The following is a 20,084-nucleotide window of genomic DNA, read 5'->3' as shown; positions in this document are numbered from 1 at the left end:
ATGGTGAGGCATTTATGAATGAAAGAGTGGTGAATTCTCCATATTCGTATCTCAGAGTTTTGGAGAGCTTTGTTCACAATGATCATGTGAATGGTGTTAAACAGCTGTATTCTCAAGAGGAAAATGGGTTTCTTTACAACTCAACAAAGTTAAAAATAAGCTCATCATTCTGCTCATATTTCTTGCTTAAGAAATAAGATCAAGCCGGGCGTTAGTGGCGCACGCCTTTAATCCCAGCACTCGGGAGGCAGAGGCAGGCGGATCTCTGTGAGTTTGAGGCCAGCCTGGTCTACAGAGTGAGTTCCAGGACAGCCTCCAAAACAATACAGAGAAACCCTGTCTTGGGGGGAACAAAAAAGAAAGAAGATCATTAGCTGGGTGGTGATGGCACACTCCTTTAATCCCAGCACTCAGGACACAGAGGTAGGCGGATCTGCAAGTTCAAGGCCAGTCTGGTCTACAGGAGTTCCAGAACAACCAGAGCTACACAGAGAGACCCTGTCTCGAAAAATCAAAAAAAGAAAGAAAAAAAGAAAGAAGGTCATCAACTGACAATAGTCACCAAGCAACATACCCTTGGGATGGAAATAAAGTAATGTTCTTTTCTCATCCTCTAACCTTAAACTGTCTTCGTACCTCAGGTGTAGGGCAGTAATGAAAGAGAAAAACATGCCATTATTAAATCTTTCACCACACCAAGATTTCAAAAGAGCCTTGAAGACGTTTCTGCCATCTCATCTTACAGGTGAGTGACCTGATGTTCCGATAAGGTGAAAGGAAGTGCCTACAAGTCACACAGACAGCTTGAAGAGAAAAAACAAAACAATTTTTTTTCCAAACAAGCAGACAGGATTTTTCACATGTTAATAAAAAAGAATCAAGATCAGATGAGAAGTGATGACTAAGAAGTATGCTGCACATAAGTTTATAGAACTGGTCCATCTGCTGCCCCCCCCAAAATCAAAAACTGCTCCAATGTAAGGACATATATCCATCAAAATGCTTGCCCTTCAAATGTCAAAATCCTGGAAGGTTCAATTTACAAATACATTATCAATTGTATTGTTAAAATGAAATTAGTTCAAAAACATGAAAACATCAAACAGCACCAGTACCAGAGGTTAAGGTAAATATAGTTATTTAAAATAATGTATAATTACTCATTGGGATAGAAATAAACTCTAGCCCCCAGCGAAACTATTTAAAATAACTGTTTGACAGAAAAGGCAATGTTTAAAGACTCATGTATGCCCTTTTCCCATTGACAGGTCTGTGGCTACATGCCCCAGCAGTGGGTCACAAGGAAAATATCAAGACACATCCTTAAATTGTTTAACCTGGATCATGATGCTAAATACTCCAAACCTTGCCAGTGCGAGCCAGTCAATGGTAGTGTTTTGGTATTCTAACTAGCCTTACCTGTCCCAATCAAAACAAAACAAGTCTCTTATCAAGCACTAGATGAAGGGCATCTGTTCTGAAAAAGCAACGGCATTTACAGATGCTACAATTGGCAATTGTCAAAAGCTACCAAGGAAATACAGCAGCAAATACTCCAGTAAGAGTGCACTATTCCACAGGGAACCACAAGTAACTCTTCTCTCTAGTTCCCGGAATTTCTGGAAGACTAGAGATTTAACAAGTCTATGAATACATGGGGCCAGTAAGAATCTCTAAACAGGATAGTGTTCATATTTGAAGTTACCAAGATAATTTGACACAGAGAAATCCAACAATACATAAAAATTTTAAGCACACAGAACTAAGATGTTAGTAAAACTTTTGTGTTTACCCCACAAAACAGCATGGGGGTTTGGGGTGCAAATGACAAAGGCGTGGTTTGGGAAGCTGCTTGAAGTTCCTTCATCCCACTCTCTCCCTGTTTCCTGCTCCTTTCCACAGGTGCCCTCAAGACCACCTGGCTTAAAATATTTGGTAATTCAGTGCAGAAAATTAAGGTCACAGACAAAGTACAAGAACTTTTAATACACCATTAATACTAATGATTAAAAATTATTGCATAGTCTTATGCATTTACCCTAAAACATCTTCCGAGAGAAGCCAGTTATATAAAAGACAAAGAACGCTGTAAAACGTGGGCGGCCTTCACTACCTCGCTCTCCTCTCCTTCCTGGTCTTCTCAGTGCTTTTGTCCATTGTTTTCTCACTGTCTCCCCTGCACTTCGGACAGTACCACTTCCCCTTCGGTTTGTAGGTGAGTGAAACACAGGAAAAGTGGAACCATTCAATGGGACACTGCTCATTGTCACAGCCTATCATTTCCCCGTAAGACACTTGGTTACATAAGCAGTAGGTTGGTTCATTGGGATCTATTGCAAACTCAACAGGCGAGGCTTCCCTTTCCTGCTTGGCCTTGGAGCGTTTCTTTTTCTTAGCCGATTTGGATTTCTTTTCCCTTGGTGGCTGATCATCACAGTCTTCAATTCCATTTGTCATGTGACATAAATCACGGCTCTCACTGGTTCGCTGTCTTCGAGGTCTTCTAGAAGATCTTTCGGGCTGACTAGAATCCATCTTTGCTTTGTCTGAGGCTCGGTCACCTTCAGCAGGATCTTGGAAACACTGTGAGTGCAGCTCCATTTGTCTTGCCCGATTTTCCACCAGTTCGAGCATCTGCGTGACAATCTGAATTTTTTCATCTCCCAATTCTTGGCTATTGATTAACGCTCTCTGCAGATGTTGCTGTAGGCGTTTTTTCTGGTTTGAATCGTCTTCTTTCTTATATTTTTCATAGACATCATCAATTTCCTTTAAAGTTTCTAAAAAAGGGGAAAAAGGAGAACATTATGGCACTTTAGCACACATATCACTTTCCAGTTAGAATTAAAGCAGGAAACCACATTTGTCAGTATGTATACATTAAAAAACATTACTTCAAACAAATTCTACCTCATTAATATGAAAGTATACTTAGGGGCAAATGGTTCAACAGGTAAAGGAGCTTGCTACCAGGCCTGACAACCTCAATTTGGGTTGGGTCTGTCTGTCTGTATGCATGCATGTATGTATGTTAGTATGTATGTATGTACGTACGTATGTATGTATGTGCATTGGTGTTTTGCCTGTATGCATGAATGTGTCTTGTGAGCCTTATTTGGGTGCTGGGAATTGAACCCAGATCCTGTGGAAGAACAGCCAGTGCTCTTAACCACTGAGCCACCTCGCCAGCCCTGACAACACCTCAATATTTGATCCCTTGAACACACATTGTAGAAGTACAGAACTAACCCCTGCAAATTATCCTCTGACTTCCATAAACGCATTCATGTGCTCACTCACAAACACGATTAGAGGAAACTAATTTAAAATTTTTTGTAAAGGTTGTCTGTTAATTTGCTAACTTGACAGAAGCTAGAGTTATTGAGGAAGAGGAGCTCTCAATTGAGAAATGCATCAGTAAGCTGAGCCTTTGGGCATTTCCTGAATGATAATGTAAAGAGAGCCTGGCTCACTGTACAGTGTCAACCCTGGCCAGGTAGCCTGCATTAGAAAGCAGGCTAGGCGAGCCACTAGGAGCAAGGCAAGAAGCAGCATGGCTTGTGCTCCAGCCCTTGTCTCCAGCACCTGCCTTCAGTTCCTGTCCTGACTTTCCCCACACATGGACTACGACCTCAGCCAATAAGCTTAAATAAATCCCTTTCTTTCCAAGGTGCTTTTAGTCATGAAGTTTTATCACAGCAAAAAACCTATGACAAAGGTAATTAGCAGTGAGCAAGAACTTAAACATTTAGTATTGTTTATCTGTATTTAAAAAGGTAAGGGGAACAGGGAAATAGCTGGTCTGTAAAGTACTTGCCACATAATCATGAGGGCCTAACTCATTCCTGACACCACATAAAAGGCAGTGTGACTGTGTGCATCTGCAACCTCAGTGCTGGGGATGCAGACAGAGTCCCTGGGGTTTTGCTGGTCAGAGGCAGTCTAGCTCAATCAGCGAGCTTAAGTGAGAGACCCTGTCTCAAAAACCAACGTGGAAATCAATCAAGGAAGATGTGGGACATCAACCTCTGACCTTCACAACACACACACACACACACACACACACACACACACACACACAGAGTAAATTAATAACCATAAAAGGCTATCACATGCTAATTTAGAATTTACTGAATTCCTTATTGCCTACTCTTTAGCTGAACATCAAAACAACTCTACATATGTGAACTCCAGCCATAAAACTCAAGAGGTGGTTCTGCGAATCCGCCACAGACTATTACCCACCTGTGTATTTACAGGGCTTACAGCTCAATCGGGGACTTGTTACACGACTCCAGAGAGACAGACACATCACCTTAATTTTCACGCACCCCCCCCACTCTTTTAAAAGGCAGACATCAGCATCTCTCAGCTTCCTGTAATCTTAGTTTTAATGGCTCTTTTATTTTAGCATCACAGAGGAAATTCTGAAAATCAAAACTATTTTCAGAGTAGACCTGCCGTTGCTGGCATCCGCTGAGCAAGCCACTCCAACATTACAGTAAAGTCAGCACTGGATCATCCTCCCGTCACATCTAACTCAGCAGCTGACTCTACGAGTGTGGAAGCTGCTAATACAATTGTATAAAAAGTTGAACACTTTTAAATCAGACAATGGCTGAATCACCAGAATGTACAACTTTACAAGTCACCAAAAATCTAAGTTTAGTTTTATTCAAATCTGTTCTATTTCTTACCCTTATAAGGCACAATGCTTATACCAAAGAAATCTGCCTTGCTGGAGGTAAAAAAATAAACATTAACTCTAATTTCTAATATTACACAGCATACATTGTTATTACCATTACATCCTGCACCACTGTTTTATGTCCCAATGACTATTACAAAGAGCAGAAATATTAAATAAATAAAATACAGACAGTGTCTGTCTAAAATCAGGCAACGAAAGCAAATAATTAGCCCATTTGTGGGTTCCCTCCTCCCTGGAAATTGCAGGTATTAATACAGGACAGAAAATTTTGCCACTACAGCTGAAGGGACGAGACTGGAGGTCAGAGGAGAATTTGTGGGAGTTCTCTCCTTCTACCCTGTGAGTTCCAGGGATTGAACTCGGGTCATCAGGGTTGGCTGTCAGCATCTTTACCAACTAAGCCATCCTGCTGTCTTGTGCATAGCACATTTCTGAACAAAATTCAAATCTACCCTGTTTTGCTCAAGCTGGCATATAAATGCATTTCCTAAGAGTCAAGTTTTCTACCAAATAGATGTTTCCTTGCTAAATGCAAAGTAATTTAAAGATTACAAAAACATAAACTTGATTCCAAATATTCTGTATCTCCTGATCGGGTTAGCTGTTCCTTGTATCATACTTGCACACTGACACTGTAATGAGATAAAGATTTATGCTTTAAGGACACCTTAATTATACAGTGAGGGGAAAAAAGAAATTATCATTTACTCAGCCTATATTATGGAACAGAGATTTTTTTTCTATGTTGCTGGGCTCAGTGGCTGGCAATCCCAGCTACTTGAGAAGGTGAGGTAGGATGATCACAAGTTCAAGGCCAGCCTAGGTAACTCAGTGAGCTCCTGAATCAAAATGTCGGATAATTCAATGGTAGACTGTTTGCCATATGTGTGAGATCCTAGGTTCAATGGCCAGCACTTAAACAAACAACACCAACAAAACTATACAGAGCAAACCCACGAGAATGCCATCACTTTTATATAAGGTAAGAAACTGCCAAACCTACATTTGATCTTACAGCACTTTCCACACACCGTAAGAAAGGCACTTGGAATTACATAATACATTTTAGCTCAAAGGTTGCTATTTCCCTAGGAAATTATGAATAAAATGCTGCAGAGACCACCATAAAAGTTTTCTAATAACCATATCCTGCAATGAATATTTAATTCAATTGTCTTTCTGTATTTCTCTACTTAATAGACTGTTCAGTAATTCCTGAAAGACTCACATAGGTAAGGGAGCAATTTCATTGGCTCCCTCCCTAAAGCACCGTTATATTAGCACTGACTCCCATATTAGAAAATACTTAAGAATCAGTGAAAATAAAATCTGAACCAGGAATACGAAAATATATAAAGCTTCTAACAAAAACAAAACTGTGAAGTTGAGCTTAGCAAGTATGTGCATAGAGCAGAAGCTAGGCCACTATTTTTATATTAATCTTAGATTTATCCACAATCACAATGGAGCTGATGGTCTGTATGGCCATTTCAATATTGGAAGGTCTCCTACTCAGGTTATCTGAGCAATTTATGACAATTATAGATTAACTAGGATCTCAGACTTCCCTGCCAAAAAATTATGTCACTACCATCCTAGATTAGCTTCACTTTGGGGCCTTTACAGAATACAATACAGTGTTAATATAAGGAAAACTACAAATTCTGACAGTTCTTAAGCATGTGTCCCATTGCTAGACTGCCATTCATGTATGTCCCCCATGTCTACACACAGAAAAAAAAGAAAACAAAACAAAAAACTAGGATGATGCTCATTTTTTTTTAAAGTGTGGGAACAGGGGTAAATCCCCTAGGACTGTGGTAAATTCTCTATCCATCGTGTGTGTGTGAGCCCTGAATTCAATCCCTTGAATGAGGAGTCACACCATCTGAAAACAGTTGTGTTCTTGAAGTAGACAGCTTTGAAATAAAATATTCTCCACACAATTAACTTAATATGTTACTTTTAGCGCTGTAAATTTTATCTATAAAGGTGATTTTTTTTTTACCTCCTATGTTGAACCTGATGATACTGGAGTACTGTAGAAACAATACTGTCTTCTCCCAACAGAATTAGTCTTACCAGAAACTCAGAAAACAAAATTGTAGGTTGAGGCACCTAAGTGTTCTAACATGTTAAAACAATGTCACCATGAGGTGGCCTACAGGATGAAGTTACGGGCTTAGTGACATGTCTGGACAAACAGAATGGCTACAAGTCGTTTTCACGGTCCACAGCAGGTCCACGCTGTTTCCTGACTCGGGTTACTAAAGGAAGAACATATATCCCCATTTAAATTTCTCCTGTCCCAGCAGCAGAAAGGTACGACAGTTCCCAAAGATGATTCTCTGTCCTAGTTTTTGACGACAACCAACAGGGGGGGGAAAAAAAAAAAGCTTTTCTCCTCGTTTAAACTTGGTGGAGGAGGAAGCCGAGGGAAGCCAGGTGGTTGCCCAGCCAACGAACCCACTTCCTCCAGGGGTCCGGAAGTGACACATAGCCCGGAACCTGCGCTGAGCCAGGGTCAGCGACAGACCCACGGCAGTGCCCGCGCCTTGATTCACTGGGTAGGAGAGATTTGAAACATCACCACCCCAACACCGACTCCGCCCAGGCCCCGCCCAGCGGGTCTCCCCGCGAGCAGTCGGTTCCGTCTGCCCAGGCCCCTCGGAGCTGCACGCCGTGGCCGACGCCCGCGGGAGCGCGCGCCCCGCCCATACGACGTCACACCCGCAGGCCCCGCCCCTACACCGGGACCGGGGCCCTCCCCGCCACACACAGACCCACACACACATACACATACATGTACACACATACAAACACACGCGCGCGCACCCTCCCCGCCCGGCCCTGCGGGGGACCCCTCCCCCTTTGCCCATTTGGCAGGAGCCGAGAAAGGGCTGAGGCACCGGGCGGCCCGGAACTTTCCCCGGGGCGAGAGGGGAGCCCAGACTGTCCCGGTCCCGCGCCACGCCGGGAGCCGGAGCGGGGGAGGCCGTCCTCTCGCCCCCTCCCCCCCGCACGTTCCACTGCATCTGCCCGCAGAGGGAGGGAGCCCGGCGGGCAGGGGCCAGAAGGCCCAGCAGCCAGCCCAGCCCAGCCCAGCCCAGCCCGCGCCCCACTGCACATTCGCCAGCCCGGGGCAGGACGGCGTGCGGCAGCCAGCCGGCGGGCACCGGAACAAATGCTCGCTTAAAATGGCTGATTCCCGGCCGCGGCAGCTGCAGCCAGCCGCCTGGGCTGCAGCGGGGGCTGGCGGGCGGGCGGCCCTCGGAAGTCCCGGGGAGCCGCAGCCGGGACAGGGGAGGCCCGCGAGGCCGGTCTGCAGTGAACCACCCCCCCCCCCCCCGCCTCCCGGTCCCGCACGGCAGATCGCTCGCTGCACTCCCACGGGCACTGTCAGCGGAGAGAGAGAGAAAGTACCTTGGTATTTGTTGTCCAGCTCCCGCAGCACCGACACGTTCCTCTGCATGTCGTGGGGCAGCGACTCCACACACTCCAGGTAGTCCTGCACGTAGCAGGTGAGCAGCCGGCTCCGCTCTCCGGTCAGGAGCGCGGCCGACGAGTACAGCTGCTGCTGCTGCTGCTGCCCTAACATCCTGCCGCCGCCGCCGCCGCTGCCGCTGCTCCTCGCCGCCGCCGCCGCCGCCGCCTCCGCATCCAGCAGCAGCCACACATGCAACAGCCACGACCGCCGCTCCTCCGCTCGGCGGCCCGGCGCCGCGGGGACACGGCCGCCGCTCGAGAGGGCACCGCCGAGTCCCCCGATCTCCACTCCCCCCCCAGAAGAAACCCTCACTCCCCGCCCCCGCGGTAACAAGCCCAGGGGCGGGGCGAGACCGGGGCTCCCTCCGGCCCCCTCCCTCGCCGGGAGAGAGCAGCGGGGTTCCCCGCGGCCGACGGCGCCGGGCTCCCGGGCGGTGACACCGGCTGGTCCCCCCGGGAGTCCCCCGGACACTACCAGGGCTGCCCGCTCGCCCAGATCCCCGTGACAAGTCCCTCGCCGCCCTCTCTCCTCGCTATCAGCCTCGGTGCCTGACGGAGTCTCAGTGGACTTGCCCCCGCCCCTTCGGCAGCGGCCGCGTCTGCGCCTGCGCAGCGCTCCCTCCTAATAAGGCTGGGGCCCCGCCCCTATCGCCCTACCGAAGGGTTCGCATTCTCCCGCCTTCCCTGCGCCACCCGGGCGATTGGTCTGTCAACTCGTGCCTGGGGTGGGGGGGAGGGCGCGGAGGGCGGCCAAACGGCAGGCTGCGCCCCGCCCCCTCTTAAAGGGGCCGCATGGCCGAGCCTCCCCCTTCGCCCGGCGTCTGACGGTTGCCCCCGGGAGGCCCGGCGATCGGGTTCGCCTTTCTGGACCGCACAGGGACAAGGGAGAGCCGGCCCGGCTCGCTCGACCCCGTGGTACCGACCTGGCCTCCATCCGGCGGCTCCAGCGCCTCCCTCGCGAGCCTCCGAGACAGCGAGCGGGCCCCCCCGGGCGCTGCTGGCCGAGGCCTGCGGGAACTGAGGCGACCCAGGGTGCAGCGGGCGCGGCTCCGGGCATGCGCGGCGGCTTCCCGCCGAGCGCCCCGCGGCCGCGGCCGGTCGCCTCCCGCCGCTGCCGGTCTCCCGGAGCCCCGGGGCTGCCCGCGGAGGTAGGCGGTGCGCCCTGTGCCCTCCCTCGGCTTCTTCAGCGCCGAGTCCCCCCCCCTCGCGTGCGGCCCCCTCGCCCAGCGCCGGGGTGGCCCGCAGGGTCGGCTCCCCCTCCCCGAGCGCCTTGCGTTTCGGTGCAGGGAGAAGCTTGCAAGACTGTCCCCCGAAACCACCTCAGAGAGACTGTCGTCAGGGGTCGGACCACGAATCAGTGAAGCGTCAAACGCCGGCGAGGACTTGGCTGGGTCGTGGAATGAGAAGCCCGCGCGCGCGTACACACACACACGGCCAAGTGTACCTTCACTCGTTTTTACCCCTGCCAAGCCGGGCAGCGGTGCAGACGGTTTCAAAAACCCAAGCAGCCTGCGGGTGCGGTGCTCTCGGTGTGAGCGGTTTCCCGGCTCACTCCCCCTCCGAGTGCTGTCAGTGAAATCCGGGCCGGGCGGAGGACTTCCGGAGTGTCTGTAAATACGTGAGTTTTGTTTTTGGGGAAATCTGCGTGAGCAGAAGGAGTACTCGCCGAATTTTTGATGAGGCGCTTGTGTAAACCGTGTTGGGAGCAGCGTGTTGTGAGTGGTAAGTTTGGGTCCTCTTGCCAGGTTTGCAGTCCGGCACCTGTTGCACGACCTGTTGGGAACACTTCCGACTAGCGGTGTGCGTGTAAGCAGCTGTTGGCATGCCGAGGGAAACCTGGGTCTGGTCCAGGGGAAATTGTGAATTTCGTGACACACAACACGGCGATATTGTAAAGGACTGAGAACTCTCCGTGTGTTCTTTAACCCAGGCAGAACACAATTCAGTTTCTGAAAGCTTTGGGCGACTTTTCTTCCTGCCATTCTTTAAATTCTTCCATATTCAAGAGCCAAATCTTATTGGAAGCAATCATTGTTAAGAATCTAAGGTGACCGGGCTGGAGAGATGGCTCAGTGGTTAGAGCACTGACTCCTCTTCCAGCGAGAGAACCTGGGTTCGATTCCCAGCACCCACATGGCAGCTCACAGACGCCTGTAATTCCAGTTCCAGGGAACCTGACACCCATGGCAAAACACCAATGCACATAAAGTAAAGATAAATAGAAAAAAGAATCTAAGGTGACTAGGAGCTTTTTTTTAACCAGAACTTGATTTTTGTTTACTCACAAATTTGATTCAGCTAATCCCCGCTGAAAGATCGATTTCAAGATGAGGTGTTTTGTTTTGTTTTGTTTTTAATTGGAGTTAGGCACTTTGGACTTAAGGATTTTATGTAGCCTGCTCACTGATCTGCAGATCTACCTGACGCGTGGAAACTGAGGACAGTCGGTGATGCAGAATTCCCAAGTACAAAAAAAAAAAAAAAGCCTTTAATCCCAGCACTCGGGAGGCAGAGACAGGCAGATCTCTGAGTTCGGTGAGACCATCGTGGTCTTCAAGAGCTAGTTCCAGGACAGCCTCCAAAGCCACAGAGAAACCCTGTCTCGAGAAAAACAACAACAAAAAAAGTTGAGAAGCAAGAAAGGATTTGGAGAGCATTTTTGTAACCTCTCATAATTCTGACAGATGAAATAGGGAAAAAAAATCCAGATTATTGTATTTCCACCGGTATGGGTATATGAACTTCAGATATAACATGTATGAATCACTGCAGATGTGCTTTTCTTGCTGTATTTGTTTATACTGGTTAATCTAATCCTGACTTTCTTCTGAAAGCGGCCTGTGTGGGGGAAGTTAGTATTTATATAGAAATGGCAATTGGGTGATGCAGTGCCTCAACCCAACTCTGATCCTGAGTTATTTATCATTGTCCTTTTAAGTAGCCACTCAGCCTCTTCAGATTGGGCTTCCTAGCCCTCCAACATGCAGAATTTAAAGATCTCCACTTGACGATATTTAATTGGGGGGGAGGGGAAGGGAGATACAGTATTTTGGTTTTTGTTTTGTTCTTTTTTTTTTTTTTTTTTTTTTTTTTTTTGGTTCTCTGTGTAGCTTTAGAGCCTGTTCTGGAACTCGATCTGTAGACCAGGCTGACCCGGAACTCACAGAGATTCGCCTGCCTCTGCCTGCTGAGTGCTGGGATTAAAGGTGAGTGTCACCAACGCTGCCTTGTTCTCTTTGGATTATTAAAATCTTATGTGAGGATCTATAGAGTTAGCTCGGTGGTTAAGGGCACTTGCTGCTCTTGCAGAGGACCTGGGTTCAATTCCTAGCAGCCACAAGGTAGTTCACAATCATCCCTAATTCCAGTTCCAGAGGCTCTGGCTCCCTTCTCTGACCTCTGCAGGCATCAGGGATAGATGGGGGCACACTCATACATGCAGCTAACACTTACACACATAAAATAATTAGAAACTAATTTTTAAGGCAGGAACTCTATGAGGCCATTGACCAGCCAGCCAGAAGATCTTGGGCGATACTGCTTCCTAGAATGTTCATCAAAGAGGAGTGTCTGTGTTTAGGGTTAGGGTCCCTTGCTGTGCTGTACCCGATTCCCTTCAGTAAAGTCTTGTGTAAATGATGTGTGGGGAGAGAATCGTTTATTATGGAAAATTTGGTAATCTGATACACCTCGTGATACGTGTCGTCCCACCCCCCAACCTGATGGCTCACGGTCATGTATAACTCCAGTTCCAAGGGGATCCAATGTCCTGACCTCTGTGGTACCAGGCACCCACATGCTGCACATACATACATGTATGCAAAAAACATTCATATGGGACTGGAAAGATGGCTCAGCAGTTAAGAGCACTGGCTGCTCTTCCAGAGGACCTCAGTTCAATTCCCAGCACCCACATGGCAGCTCACAACTGTCTGTAACTCCAATTCCAGGGGATCTGACACCCTCACACCAGGTAATAAATTAAGGAAAAAAAAAAGAATCCTGCAGCATATTAAAAAAAAGTGTAAAAAAAAACTTATGTGAAAATACTATAAATACTTTATCTAGGAACAGATAAAAGATAATAAGATTTTAGACATGCATTACCATTGCCCTAACTCATTTTCTTTTATAATTTAAAATTTCACATTTGTCTACTATCCCATTTAATCTCACATTTGGTTTAACAGGATCCAATCAAGTCTCAAACATCATTTGGTTAGTGTGGTCTTTCCTAAACCAGTAAGAGCACTTAATTCCTTCTTGAGTTTAATGAAAAGGCAATATTTTTCTGATATTTAGATGGTTGAAAAGCACTCTTAAAAATATGGGAAGAAATTAGTGTAAATGAAATCTTCATATCAGAAAGTCACCAAGGCTGGTGTGATAGCCCAGCACTCCGGAGGCAGAGACAGCTAAAACTGTGAGTTCAAGGTCACTGTCAGTTCAAGGTCAGTCTACGGAGGGAGTCCCAGGCCAGCCAGGGCTACACAGTGAGACCTCGTCTTCAAAACATCGTAAAGGTCACCAAATGACAGCTCACTATAGAAATGTAATTGTACCTAATGCAAATGAATCCTTAAAAATCTAGAAGTTTATATTAATTGTAGAGTGTGATTTGTTCTGGGTGATCCTGTGAGGTATTTTAAATTCTCTTGAAAAGCCCAAAACTTCAATTCATCAGTACAAAAGGCAACCAATAAACTTGCTAATTAATGGTCTAGATCTCTACTGAGCTCAGTTTTAAGACATGTTAATTGCTTTATAAATACAACTAATATACAGTAGTTAATTAAAAAGCATATGTATAAAAGTCTTCACCAACTGAAGACACCTCTTACCAGTATCTAAGTGTACCCTGGAGATGCAATTTCATTTTAGCAGTTTTTTCTTTTAAGAAGACACTTTAGCTAGAACAATAAGACAAAGTTAAGGAAATATCAGATTCTCTATCAAGATTGTTTTATGGAGTTTATCTACTTTGAGCTTTTATAGCAGTCCTGTTCAGCATTTGTGATAACTTGTGACTAATAGCAAACAGTTATTCTAAAACATTTAAATTAAGGAGTCAGAAATTACTTGAACTATCTTTGATAAGAAATTAAGCATACTATTCTCATAACTAATGAAAAAGGCAAACATTTTGTCCCTCAGTTATCACACAGAGAAAAAAAGTAACGCATATGTTATACTTTGCATAATGCTGACCAGAAAAACATTCGTTTTCCCTAGATGGTTACCATAGTTACATGAGCCATTTATAACATCAAGAGGGGGAACTAGGTCACAGCATTGAAGGAGTTTGAATTATGCAATTATGTTTCCTAAAAGCAGGGGAAAGGTTTGAAATTCAGAGAAGAGAGATTTATGCTGTGTGTTCAAATTGAAATTACGGTTTGATTTTGCCTGTGAAACTTCAAAATTTTTGTCCAAAATCAAATTATTGATATAGTAGATATGTTGTTCAACATTGTAGTAGGTAGAGCTACAAATGTCATTTTAAAAAAGATACCAAAACATTCTGTCCTTGTAGATAACCCTTTTATCCTAGTAGGCTGTCTTTCTAGAGGTGTTTTGTAGTAATCTGTACACCCAATGGTTGCCTAGAATCTGTGCGTAGTCAGCTACGTGGGGCTGGCAGCTCTTACCTCAGACCTCCTTTGACAATCTGAGAAAAAAATGGCATAGTGCCTGTGAGATTCTACCAATCCTTTGTTAAATGGCGATACCGCCTTGAAATTGTCTGTGATACTTGGGATTTCTGTAAATATCAAGTGGAAACAAAAGCATGTGGAGAGGAAATGTATTGAGGCTTTTTGTTTGATTGGGTTTTAGATAGGTTGGCCTGGAACCCATGGAGACCTGTCTGCTCCTTTCCAAGTGCTGGGGTTAAGTGTATGTGCCCCCATATCCACAGAGGGGGGTTGTATTGAGAGGCATGCGAGTGTGAACTCCATCCTTTCTTTTGAAAACTTCGTGTATCCATACAATGTATTTTGTAATTCTTCTGCCCAGTTCCTCCCAGATCCACTCCTTACCTCCCTCCCCTCCCAATTCCACATCTTTCTCGTTTCAATTATTTCTTCTATTGTTATTATAATTACATTTCTCCTTTCCTCCCTCCAAACCTATTTAACTCCCTTGCTCTCTTCCAAATTCATGACTTCTTTTATCATTAATTGTTGTTACATATAATATGTACATACATATATATTTCTAAATAAGTACATACCAACTGCTCAGTCTGCAGAATGTTACTCGTATGTATGTTTTCTGGGCTGACCATTTGGTATTAGATAAGCATTATTCTGCCACTCCTGGAGCAGCTTTTCCCTCCTAACATTGCTTAGCTGCCTGTAGTATGTTGTGTAGGATTGGGGTCTCTGGGACTCCCCCTGCTCACTCGGTAGAGCTCATGTTTTAGTCAGTCTTGTTGGTAAGACTTAGAGGGTGTACCTTCTGACATTCCTAGGAAACATGATCTCACAGCAAACTCCTGGTCTTCCCTCCTTTGCATTCTTTCTGCTCCTCTTCCTCGATGATCCTCCTGAGCCTTATGTGTGTCAGCAATACAATTCCATCCTTTAAGTGGAGATGTGTGTTTTGTTTTAACCAAGGACCTTGTGAGAAGATGTTTTTATCCAGCGACCATATCTGGGGTTGGTACAATCCTTAATAAGTAGAGACTGAATAATGAGAAAGAAAGGCTTTATTTTGCAGTTTCAGATGGCTCTTAATGTCATGGTCACTGTGAAAACACTTCTAATATAAAAAGAAGTTCTGGGTCACTGATTCTTCAATGGAGAGGAGGAGTATGGATAACAGGCAACCTCGCTGAGTAGCTGACAGCGTTCACCCTCCCTACCGTGGAGGGACGTAGGAGACTTTGAAGATCTTCTCTTGTAAAATTGCCTGCACGAGGTGATGTCGTGGCTCCAAGTGAGGCGTGTGAAGCCCTGACAGAGCCCAGTTCCCTCCCCGGATCCCCAAGTGAAGGGAGAAGCTGACCCTGAGCGTGTGAAGCCCTGACAGAGCCCAGTTCCCTCCCCGGATCCCAAGTGGAGGGAGAAGCTGACCCTGAGAACTGTCCGCTGCCCTCTACACACTTAATGCACACACAGTGGGGAGTATTTTAAAAGGCTAAGTTGCCTAAACACACTTTTTCTAACAGGTGACAATGTTGGGTGGACAGCAGTAACTTGCCTAGTGTCACAGAGTAATAGATAAATGAAGTACATACCAATAGTGTGAAACAAAAGTTGATCTGACTTTCTGGCCAGTAATCATTATTGGAAATAAAAATACCCAGGGAAAGAAAATTAAGGACTTGGGACTTTATGATTTTTTTTTTCTGTTAAGTCTTATAGCAAATTTAACAGAATCACCCAGAAAGGAAAATTAGCATTCTTTCTTCAAACTATCACTCAACTGAAAATACCCAAAATTACGTATTGCTAAGACTTATTTTCAAGGACCTTAAGCAATCAGTCCTAGCTGGAAATTTGTGTTTTAAAAATGGAACTAATACTTTTAGTCATGTCCCCTTTGCTATAGTCTTTTGTTCCTTTTTCAGTTACTATACTTGGGCGACAGGTAGAGCACATACTCAGCATTGTGTGAGAGCCTATCTCAATCTCTACCCCCTAAAGAAGAATTCAAATCAATTACTTAATGAGGCTTTACTGACGCTATCGCCACACCACATTAACTGCTTTTGGCATGATTAATCCAGTATTTTGGTGAATAATGATTTAATCTTTCATGGGAAATAGATTTTTTAAAAACTGCTTATCAAATTTATTTCCATAAACAGATGTTTTCCAGAAGCTTCTATAACTGAAAGTAATATGTGTTACTTACACAAAATATTCTGGAAAATTATGTTTAAGTTTTGTTTTGTTATATCAAGTAACTCTTTTTTATTTTTATTTATTATGAATACAACACCCTGCCTCCATGTACACATCAGAAGAGGGCACCATATCTCATTACAGATGGTTGTGAGCCACCATGTGGTTGCTGGGAATTGAACTCATGCCCCCTTGAAGAGCATCTGTGCCATCTCTCCAGCCCTCAAGTAACTCTTTAAATCAATGTGTGAATGTGCAGGTGTTCGTGTGTGTGTGTGTGTGTGTGTGTGTGTGTGTGTGTGTGTGTGTGTGTGTGTGTGTGTGTGTGTGTGTGTGTGTTGGAGTTAATGGCCAACCTAAGATGTTGGTCCTTGTGTTTTATTTACTTTGTTTGATACAGGGCCTCTTGTTCCTGGCTATATATGCCAGGCTACCCGTCCCCAGGGCTTCTGGGAGATTATCTTCCACCTCTGAGCAGTTCTCAGATTTACACATGTTCCAGCAGTCAACCTTCAGTAGGAGTTTCAGAGACCCAAGTGCATATCCTGATTCCTGCACGAGCTCTTTCCCCACTGAACCTTCTTATCAAGTAATTTCAAAGGGACAATTTTATAAGACCACAACTAAGAAGAATCAGCTTTTAAGATATTTTCAATTATGTGTGTATGTGTGTGTCTCTGTGTGGGTTAGGTGCGTGTGTGGATGCAATGCCTTCAGGGTTCAAATGGGCATCAGATTCCCTGGAGCTGCCCAGTGTGGGTACTAGGAACTGAACTCAGTCCTCTGCAAAGAGGAGAACATGCTGGACTATCTCTTCACCCGAGAAACATGAGTGTCTTTGAAAGGAATGATCTTTTGTAAAATGTCAATGTTTTCCTGAAAACATGTCGCCATGCTAGTTTTGCAGAAGTCACATAAAGCATGTAACTGCTTTTACTAGGATTTCACCCATGCTATGGGCAAATCTATAGTCCTGCCACACAGTGTAGAAACAATTCTTTGATGTGGGTCTGTAAATCTTATTTTAGCCACAAAACCAAGTATGAATTAACTAAGCTCTGTAGAGGATACATAGGCTGTATTGTATGCAGTGCCCAACACCGTTGGCAACCGTTTCCCTAGATGTCGCTGCTTCGTGTGCAATGGTTCCTACATTTAAGCAGTGCGATCAACAGGGAAAAACTTTCCATTCCCACTGCTAATATCAGAAAAGTCCTCCTGATACTAATATAGCTTGACTTTCTACTTTAGTACAAACATCAAGGGACAAAAATCTACAATTGCATACATGTGAGAGGCAAATTGTTCGATCAAATCACATTTGTTTTTAGCAGTTTGAGAGAGATTTTCATGGCTAAGAACTTTTCTACTATTTGTGGGATCTCATTGCAGGGTTTCAAGTTAAGACATAAAAGGCTTTTTATTTTTATGGGTCATGCATCTTTAAGGTGTTTAGGTGGATGTTACATGTTCACAGTTTTCTGTAGCTACCTACTATCTCAGAAGGGATCTAGGAAATAGAGCTGCCCACAAGAGAACTTTTTTCCTGGAGTCTTTCCCTGCGCTATTGTCTTTATAGGGATGAAATTTGGCAGCCATGTCTAAAGAGTCTGAAGAATACAACTGGCGAAGAGAACAGGCAGAGACCCTGAATGATGTCATGAGACAGCTGGGGAAGGAATAGACATGGAGATGACCCTGAGTGATGCCATAAGAAGGTGACTGGGAGAGGCAGGTGGGTCTCTGTGAGTTCCGAGTCCAGCCTGGTCTACAAGAGCTAATCCAGGACAGCCTCCAAAGCTACAGAGAAACCCTGTCTCACAAAACAAAAACAAAAAAAAAAGGGAAGGCGACTGGGAAAGGAAACAAACAAAGAGAAGACCCCAAATGTGATAAAACAAAGAGACACAGAAAGCAGCTTTTTTTTTTTGAGATTTATTTATTATGTATACAGTGTTCTGCTTGCATGCAGGCCTGCACCAGATCTCATTACAGATGGTTGTGAGCCATCATGTGGTGCTGGGAATTGAACTCAGGGCCTTTGGAAGAGCAGCCAGTGCTCTTAACCACTGAGCCATCTCTCCAGCCCCAGAAAGCTTTTATTTGTAACATGACTCAGAACTCCAAGAAACTGAGTTTCCCACAGGACATCATTTTCAATTTTAAGTACACATTATTTTTCTAAGAAACCTACTACTGGTAGACACTGGACACTGGTGGGGATGTAGTTCAGGCATGGAGTAGTGTACCCAAGACTGTGGTCCAGTCCTCAACATTGTAAAGAAACAATGACAAGCACTCACATGGTCAGGAACCTGGAGTCAGGAGCTGATGCAGAAGCCATGGAGGATGCTGCTCACTGGCTTGCTCCTCACAGCTTGCTCAGTCTGCTTTCTTATAGAACCCAGGACCACCAGCCCAATGATTGCCCCACCCACAATGGGCTGGGCCCTCCCGCATCAATCACTAATCACGAAAATGACCTACAGGCTTGCCTACAGCCAGATCTTTTGGAGTCATTTTCTTAATGCCTCTCTCAGATGAGTTCCTGCTTGTGTCATGTTGACATAAAATTAGCCAGCACAGGAGGGGAGGGAGGGAGTAGCTACACAGGAACATAATAAGAAGTGATTTGAATGGTTGTAATACTTGAGAAGGTAAGAGGTGATTTTCAGAATTCTAGAAAGACTGAGAACGCCAACTCTGCCCCACTCCTTGGAGATTATTAGGTCAGATGGGAAGGGAAGTAGCTTCAGGAAGTTTGTAGGCAGTAACACCGGTTGCTTTGATGATTGTAGTTAAGAGAGGGGAGAAAAGATGTGAACTCAAGGGTTTTAGGTTGAGTCAAAGGTAGTGGCAAAGACAGAGGAAATAGAAAATCTAGGCAGGGAAGCAGGTTTGCGGGTAAAAGATAAAGGAATTAAATTATACTAAGCTGGTAAGGCCTGTAGTTTTTACAGCTGAGCTGTATCCATCCTTGTTCCAAATAGCACCAGCTGATGCCTGTGCTCAGCCTGTCTGTGCAGAAGATTCAGAAATGGGGGGCTAGACCATGTCGAGCTGGGAAGAGACGCTACAGGAAACGAGTTAGGGAGCAAGTGGTCTGAATACCACCTTCTCTGGGCCAGCCCTCATTAGCTCTGTGTTATTCCCCGTAGTAAGCCAGGGATGGGTAGTAAGTGACAATCCGAGGCTGTACAGACATTTCGCCAAAGAGTGAACAGACCTGGTTGTTTCCTCTTGATATGTCTCCAGAGAGCCACCTTTGACCCTCAGCCAGTGTGTGTGTGTGTGTGTGATGTGCAGGAGCACATACCCATGTTTATATAAGCCAGAATAAGCTGTAGGGATCCACCCATCACCTGCACTCCCAGCCTGCTCTGGCTTTTCTCTGTATTCCAGGATCCAAACCCAGTTCCTCGGACTTGATAAACGAGCACTCATCCACCTGAGCTCTCTCTCCAGCGCAGCTCTGGGACTGTCGCCCTAATAAATGTTAGCCATGTATGCTAACTAGTGAGTCTTTTGAGTCCTGGAATCACCAAAGGAAACAACCATGTACATAAAATGGAATAAATTAAAATCCACGTGTCCATCTGAGTCTTCATAGGATCACTGAGAAGGAAAAAAATACCAAACAAAACCATCACCATATGTGAGAATTTGCTTTGACCCATGCCCAGGACATTTAAAGTATCTTTAGGGGGTAGGAGCTGATGCAGAGGCCATGGAGGGGCGCTGCTTACTGGCTTGCTCAAAGCTTGCTCAGTCTGCTTTCTTATAGAACCCAGGACCACCAACCCAGGAATGGAACCACCCACAATGGCCTGGGCCCTCCCCCATCAGTCACTAATCAAGAAAATGACATACAGGCTTGCCTACAGCCAGATCTTTTGGAGGCATCTTTTTTTTTTTTTAATAATTTAAGTTTATTTTATGTGCAGTGGTATGAAGGTGTTAGATCTCCTGGAACCAGAGTCACAGACAGTTGTTCTTTTGCTGGAGAGAGATTCAGCGGTTAAGAGTACTGACGACCC

General features: G+C 45.3%; 1 protein-coding gene and 1 long non-coding RNA gene across 2 annotated transcripts; one reads left to right on the top strand and one right to left on the bottom strand.

Moving 5' to 3' along the window:
* Positions 1-1,966: 1,966 nt before the first annotated feature.
* Positions 1,967-8,912, bottom strand: Ing2 (inhibitor of growth family member 2). The gene is made up of 2 exons (XM_005066682.4): positions 8,135-8,912; positions 1,967-2,780 (listed from the first exon to the last, which is right to left on the bottom strand). The coding sequence occupies exons 1-2, from the start codon at positions 8,307-8,309 to the stop codon at positions 2,110-2,112; spliced, it is 846 nt and encodes a 281-aa protein (XP_005066739.1). The 5' UTR covers positions 8,310-8,912; the 3' UTR covers positions 1,967-2,109.
* A 7,250-nt stretch (positions 8,913-16,162) lies between these two features.
* On the top strand, positions 16,163-19,647 carry LOC121134126. The gene is made up of 2 exons (XR_005871160.1): positions 16,163-17,782; positions 19,450-19,647. It is a non-coding gene; the product is annotated as an uncharacterized LOC121134126 (long non-coding RNA).
* The last annotated feature ends 437 nt before the right edge of the window (positions 19,648-20,084 follow it).

The sequence above is a fragment of the Mesocricetus auratus genome, unplaced genomic scaffold (genome assembly GCF_017639785.1).
Source record: "Mesocricetus auratus isolate SY011 unplaced genomic scaffold, BCM_Maur_2.0 Super-Scaffold_100026, whole genome shotgun sequence".
Classification (NCBI taxonomy): Eukaryota; Metazoa; Chordata; class Mammalia; order Rodentia; family Cricetidae; genus Mesocricetus; species Mesocricetus auratus.
This window is presented reverse-complemented; position numbering and strand designations above follow the sequence as displayed.